The following is a 7,033-nucleotide window of genomic DNA, read 5'->3' on the forward strand; positions in this document are numbered from 1 at the left end:
CTATTGGAAGTGACTCTGCAGCAGCCACTGACTCCCTGTGTGTGTGTGTGACCCTGAGCAAGTCACTGAACCTCCTTGTGCTCCGTCCTTCAGGATGAGACGTCAAACAAACGAGCCACGGGACCTATTTAAGGATCAAGGATCCCTTCAATAAACGAGTCACGCCCCGACACCAATTTAAATAGGTAAAGATCATTAGTGCTTCAGTAAATATCCCAGAATTAGATATCTGTAAAATAGCGAGGATATCTGACCATTTATCGGTATATGTTGCAGAAATGGTAGCTATACTATTTGCAATAGTTAAACTAGCTGAAATAAAGCCTAAAAAAGCGGTCATATTTTCAGATTCATTGAGTGGTCTTATTGCATTAAAAGGGGAGTTTAATGACAGAAGAGATATCATGGTTGAAATAATGCAAAGATATAAGGAATGTACAATAATGGGGATCAAAGTGATTTTAGTTTGGATTCCTGGTCACTCTGGCATTCTGGGCAACGAGACGGTAGATCTGGCAGCAAAAAATGGGTTAAAAAGAGAGGAAATTAATGTGGTGACTCCTCTGGGATCGCAGGAAATGGGAGGTTATGTGAAAAGAATGATAGTAAAAGAATGTCAGGAGAGATGAGATGAAAGCATAAAAGGAAGGTTTTATCATAATATCCAGAAAGATAGTTGGGTGAACAAAGAGTTGTGAAGGAAAGAGGAAAGCGTTGGATAGGTTAAGGATTGGGCAGAGTTCTTTAAGTGAACATCTTTTAAGACTGGGGAAACATGAAGATGGAAAGTGTGAACAATGTAAAGTAGCAGAAAGAGTGGAACATTATTTATTAAAATGTGAGAAATATGAGGAGCAGAGAAGGAAAATGGAGAGGAGGCTGAGAGAAATGGAGGTATAGGAAGTCAATATAAAGAACTTGCTGGGGAAAGGGAAAGAGGAAGGCAGACTGAATAGAGAAAAGATACTGACGAAATATATAAAGGAAACAGGACAAGAAGGGAAGTTATAATAAAGATGTCAGAAAAGTAAAACAAAGACAGACAAAGGACCACAGATAGAGGGCGCTAATCCTCTAAAATAATAGATGGAATGCACCCTTTAGATTAACCAGAAGAAGAAAATCAATTAGTTAAAGAGTTGGGAAGGAAAGAGGAAAGAGCGTTGGATAGGTTAATGATTGGGCAGAGTTCTTTAAATGAACATCTTTTAAGACTGAGGAAACTGAAGATGGAAAGTGTGAAAAATGTAAAGTAGCAGAAAGAGTGGAACATTATTAAAATGTGAGAAATATGAGGAGCAGAGAAGGAAAACGGAGAGGAGGCTGAGAGAAATGGAGGTATAGGAAGTCAATATAAAGAACTTGCTGGGAAAGAGGAAGGGAGACTGAATATTATTATTTATTTCTTAGCAGACGCCCTTATCCAGGGCGACTTACAATTGTTACAAGATATCACATTATACATTATTTCACATTATACAGATATCACATTATTTTACATACAATTACCCATTTATACAGTTGGGTTTTTTACTGGAGCAATCTAGGTAAAGTACCTTGCTCAAGGGTACAACAGCTGTGTCCCCCACTGGGGATTGAACCCACAACCCTCCGGTCAAGAGTCCAGAGCCCTAACCACTACTCCACACTGCTTAATATATGCATTACACGTACTGCATGACAATCAAAATTGCTACTGACGAAATATATAAAGGAAACAGGAAAAGAAGTGAAGTTATAATAAAGATGTCAGAAAAGTAAAACAAAGACAGACAAAGGACCACAGATAGAGGGCGCTAATCCTCTAAAATAATAGATGGAATGCACCCTTTAGATTAACCAGACACAATAAATAACCTATTCAATTAATCACTTCAGAGAACCAAAGCCGACTCAACGGTGCACTTTTTTTTTTATTTTTTTTTTTTTAAACGTGTTTGAATAATACGTGGAATAATGATCCGTGATAAATGCCATTTACGTTTCGTGTGCTGCATTGTGTAGCAAATGCTACAAGTTTGGAGGTAGAATATGTTTACAGTCTTGTATGTTCCCAGTGTCCCGGCTGTGGACACGTTCCCGTTATCAGAGGAGGAGTTACATTTCGCGACGGTTATGAAGCTCAACACCTAGAAAACGGAGCCGCTTTCTCATCACTGCGAGCATAAAAAAAAACACCAAGAAATGGATCATTTTGAGGTTTCAGTTTATTATTTTCTATCGAGACGTCGTTTAAGCATCTAAAGGGCTGTATTGAATTTGCAGAATTAATAACAGTTGCGTTTAGGCTGAGCTTTTTGCTGTTAATAAAATCGGAGTCAGTTCTCCTATCAATGTAATTAAAAGAGAAATATTAAATAAGAGGGAGGCGATACTAGTTAAACATGCTACCCAGAAAATTAAAAAGTAGCCGGTCCCTCAAATATATGTGAATTTGTAAATTGTCAAAATCCGATTAACTGTGTCTTGAAATTATTATTATAATTATTATTAAAACAATAATAATAATAATAATAATCATCATAATAATAATAATAATAATAATAATTTTTCAATTCCAAACATTATCCACAAGAGGGCAGTATGACGTGTGGAACACCGCAGTACAGCGAGAAGCCCCTCTGGTTAACGCAGCGGGGATGTAGCTCAGTGGTAGAGCGCATGCTTTGCATGTATGAGGCCCCGGGTTCAATCCCCGGCATCTCCAGCGACGCTGATATTTGGCGGCATAAAATATTTTAAAAAATAAAATAAAAGTCTCACTGCTGTCTCTCACATGTGACATCTTTTTTTTTTTTTTTTTTTAATTATTATTATTTCATAAAGGGTGTTTGTTGTTGTTATTTAGTGGTAATAAGTCCGGAGCTATTTCCTGCACAATGTTGCTGCCGCTTGTCGAGAGAGGAAGAGGGAGAGAGGAGATTGATTTTGTATATGTCTTAATAGGATGGCCCTATACCATGATCAAATTTGGATAAAATTACCTGGTGTTTGATGCCATCGACCACCTGCATACCATAAAGAAATACCGATACTGTCTGTTTGATAAGAGTCACCTGCTCAGGTAAAACACTGTCACTTTAAAATCCATTGTCACCTCTTATTAGCTTTATTAACAGGATCACCGGCCCCTCCCTTTAAAGGAGCGCTGACCATCTTTAAAATCCATTCTCTCACCTCTTATTAGCTTTATTAACATGATCACCGGCCCCTCCCTTTAAAGGAGCGCTGACCATCTTTAAAATCCATTCTCTCACCTCTTATTAGCTTTATTAACATGATCACCGGCCCCTCCCTTTAAAGGAGCGCTGACCATCTTTAAAATCCATTCTCTCACCTCTTATTAGCTTTATTAACATGATCACCGGCCCCTCCCTTTAAAGGAGCGCTGACCATCTTTAAAATCCATTCTCTCACCTCTTATTAGCTTTATTAACATGATCACCGGCCCCTCCCTTTAAAGGAGCGCTGACCATCTTTAAAATCCATTCTCTCACCTCTTATTAGCTTTATTAACATGATCACCGGCCCCTCCCTTTAAAGGAGCGCTGACCATCTTTAAAATCCATTCTCTCACCTCTTCTTAGCTTTATTAACATGATCACCGGCCCCTCCCTTTAAAGGAGCGCTGACCATCTTTAAAATCCATTCTCTCACCTCTTATTAGCTTTATTTTTTATTGCGTTCAGTGAGTCTGTTTGGGTCAGGATCTCTCCTTCTCTCAGCCAGGACAGAGTCACATTGTGGCTCTTTACCACAGAGCACAGGAGGAGACAGGTTCTGTACCCTAAACTACCTCTTTCATGGGTCTTTATTATGTGGGGCTTCGACACTGGATCTGCGGGGGGGGGGGGGGGGGGGGGGGAAGGATATGCAGTTGAACGGTCATGTGGTCTCATGGTTTGATCCAAATCATTAAAGTAATCCATACATTTCTTTATTTTTATATAACTCGTGCTTATTCTGCATATGTTCTGGGCGTGTTCTGTAGTAGCTAGACTTTGGTCCCATGCATGCAGTACACCGGCTCGCATTCTAGAATCGGACATACCCACTGTCCCATCCCTGCTACTCTTTCTCTCACCACATCTCAACGGAAAGTTCGACTTGCAGGGTTGACAGCTGCAAAATAAAGCTCCAGTCTGCTCCTGGGTCTCTCCTAATGCTGCACCACAGCAGATCAGGCTGGGCATGTTTAGGGACATTGTCGGGATGGAATACACTACAGCTCACATTAATAGAGCTAGTGCTTCCACACTCCATGCTTGTATGTATATGTACATATATTATTATTATTATTATTAGTGTATTTAGCAGACACCTTTATCCAAGGCGACTTACAGAGACTAGGGTGTGTGAACTATGCATCAGCTGCAGGGTCACTTACAATTACGTCTCACCCGAAAGACGGAGCACAAGGAGGTGAAGTGACTTGCTCAGGGTCACACAATGAGTCAGTGGCTGAGGTGGGATTTGAACCGGGGACCTCCTGGTTAAAAACCAGTTTCTTTATACATATATTCTCTCTCTCTCTCTCTCTCTCTCTCTCTCTCTCTCTCTCTCTCTCTCTCTCTCTCTCTCTCTCTATAATTTATTTTTGATTATTTTACATCGCAAGCTCTGAGACTCCAATGTATATAGTTAATTTCATGTTTTGTTCTCTTTGTAACTGTACGAATTCTCTCAAGATCTTTTGCATAAGCTGTTTTGATGGAAAATAAAAACAATTGATAAAAAAAACAAACAAAAAAAAACACATCACTGGTGCTTATTAAAAAATGTGAATACACAACAGCACACCCGATTGAACAATTTCGCTGTTTCTGACCCGGACAAAAAAGATGAAGGCTGAGAACTGGGCGCAGTCTTGCCGGGACGTCCGGTAGATCTGTACCTACCGTAGACCGAGAGCCTCATGCTTCTTTTCAATCTCACTTCTCCGGTAATTTCGATTTGGTAAAAGCCGCTGTCCTCTCTCTCCAAGTTATTAATCCTGAGAGAGTTTGTGAAATTGTCGCGCTGCAGCCTTCCTGTGAATCGCTCTTCAAAACCAGCATCGATCTCCCCGCTCTGAATTCTCGCAATGGGCCAGTCCGGACCCACAGGACCGTATCTCCAGTTTATCTCCGTGTCTAAAGGCAGGTTCGGGATCTCCATGGGGAAAGTGAGCGATTCCCCCACAATGCCCTTCACCTGCTGGACTCCAGACCAAGACTCTGAGAGACAATGTCCTAAAAAAATAAAATTAAAATAAATCTGACGAGTCTACTTTCCTATCCTGCAACAAATACTGCAGTGACGGAGTTTTGTCAGCAGGGGGCATGATACGCCACACATTTCAGATTCTTAAACCAAATAAATGTTGATGGGGGCATTCTCGTGAATTTTAGTCCCAATAAACTTATTTACAGGAATATACACATTATTATTTTTTATTATTTATTTCTTAGCAGACGCCCTTATCCAGGGCGACTTACAATTGTTACAACATATCACATTATACATTATTTCACAGATATCACATTATTTTTACATACAATTGCCCATTTATACAGTTGGGTTTTTACTGGAGCAATCTAGGTAAAGTACCTTGCTCAAGGGTGTAACAGCAGTGTCCCCCACTGGGGATTGAACCCACGACCCACCGGTCAAGAGTCCAGAGCCCTAACCACTACTCCACACTGCTGCCCTACACATGTTAACTATACGCTTCTAAAACAAGGCTTTTAATAACACTAAACTAAACCGTATCGCCTCAAACGACAAAGGATAATTTACTCAAGAAAATAAAAACACACACGATTTTACGCACATAATACTCCGTGTGAAATAGTCTTCAGTAAACAGTAATATTACATTTCAGTAATTTACAGAGTTAGCTCAACGCAGGAGATTTGAATAGCCGGTATGCAGTAGTGTTTATGAGAAAGGTCAGCCGCGTTGGTGTCACCTGTAGCCGGCAGACCTCCAAATTAGAGAATGGGATTCCTCTGACGGAAATAAAACACAAACACCGGCCTACTGGCGCAAATAGCGTCGATGAGGGTTCACATATGACTTTAATTAAATAAAATAGAGTATTTTTAAACTGTAACCCATTTTAACGCCCATTATCCTCGACTCCTGCTACGGGTCTCTTCTCTGTACTTCTGTTAGATTTTGAAACACATTTCGGCCAATCAGAAGCTTCAGAGGAAGTATTGAGCGTTTGACAGGGGCGTCGTAAAGTCTTTGATTTCCTTATCTCTCCGTCGTCACCACCACAAGATAGTAACAATTAAATAAAAAGCCACACGATACACAAGTGTCCCATACATTTCAATACAGAGCGATTTCCACTTGTTTTTAAATATTCTAAAACGAAACCTATTTTCAGACAGCGTTATATTTCACTTCCTGGGCGGACAATGCACGTTTTGTTAAGATAAACAAATAAAAAACACACACAAAAGGAACGAAGAAGTAAATACGTACGTTGTTACGGTGTTGTTTGTATATTGTAATATAGTTTTATACATTGGGATCGTCTTTCCGTTTTGTATGATATTCCAGGACCCCCTTGTAATCGAGGCCTCGATCTCAATGATTAAATCTCCTGGCTAAATAAATAAATCAATCAATCAATGAAACACGCACGCAGATAAAACTCCGGTCTTACCGTAAAGATACGCGACGGTAAGCAAACAAGCGTTTATCCGACCAGACATGATTTCCTTCTTATAACTGAATCCTGCAGTGGAACCTGCAGATTTAAAAGGCCAGCGAAGCCGCGCATAGTTTCCGTTCAGATACTGACCCCGCGTACTGTGGACAACAGGATGTGGTTGCGGGTTCAACAGGTAAAAGATTATCATTAACTGCTTCGGGGTCTGAATGGAGTTTGAATTAATCGATACAATTAAACAATTTGGACCAAGGCTTGGCAAGGTCAGCTTAGGACAGCCCGGTATTAAACAGCTTCGTTATGATAAGAATGAACTCCCTCAGCTTCATAGAGTCCAATGAAAGCTGCTGAATAATGTTCCCTTGTTAA

At 40.1% G+C, this 7,033-nt stretch overlaps 1 protein-coding gene and 1 non-coding gene across 2 annotated transcripts; one reads left to right on the forward strand and one right to left on the reverse strand.

Moving 5' to 3' along the window:
• Window positions 1-461: 461 nt before the first annotated feature.
• LOC131736349 (uncharacterized) lies at window positions 462-6,796 on the reverse strand. The gene is made up of 4 exons (XM_059021856.1): window positions 6,659-6,796; window positions 4,899-5,231; window positions 3,669-3,838; window positions 462-512 (listed from the first exon to the last, which is right to left on the reverse strand). Exons 1-4 carry the CDS (start codon window positions 6,705-6,707, stop codon window positions 462-464), a joined length of 603 nt encoding a protein of 200 aa, XP_058877839.1. The 5' UTR covers window positions 6,708-6,796.
• trnaa-ugc (transfer RNA alanine (anticodon UGC)) lies at window positions 2,636-2,707 on the forward strand. The gene has a single exon. It is a non-coding gene; the product is annotated as a tRNA-Ala (tRNA).
• Window positions 6,797-7,033: the final 237 nt, after the last annotated feature.

The sequence above is a fragment of the Acipenser ruthenus genome, unplaced genomic scaffold (genome assembly GCF_902713425.1).
Source record: "Acipenser ruthenus unplaced genomic scaffold, fAciRut3.2 maternal haplotype, whole genome shotgun sequence".
NCBI lineage: Eukaryota > Metazoa > Chordata > Actinopteri > Acipenseriformes > Acipenseridae > Acipenser > Acipenser ruthenus.

Bases quoted from the DNA above. Each gene is read 5' to 3' on its own strand.
- LOC131736349 (XM_059021856.1), bottom strand. From the start codon at position 6,707: ATGTCTGGTCGGATAAACGCTTGTTTGCTTACCGTCGCGTATCTTTAC. The intron at 3,839-4,898 runs GTAGGTACAGAT...CCCCCCCCGCAG, and splicing joins CATGAGGCTCTCGGTCTACG to ATCCAGTGTCGAAGCCCCAC. The intron at 513-3,668 runs GCTAATAAGAGG...TTTTGCTGCCAG, and splicing joins TGAACGCAATAAAAAATAAA to ATCTACCGTCTCGTTGCCCA.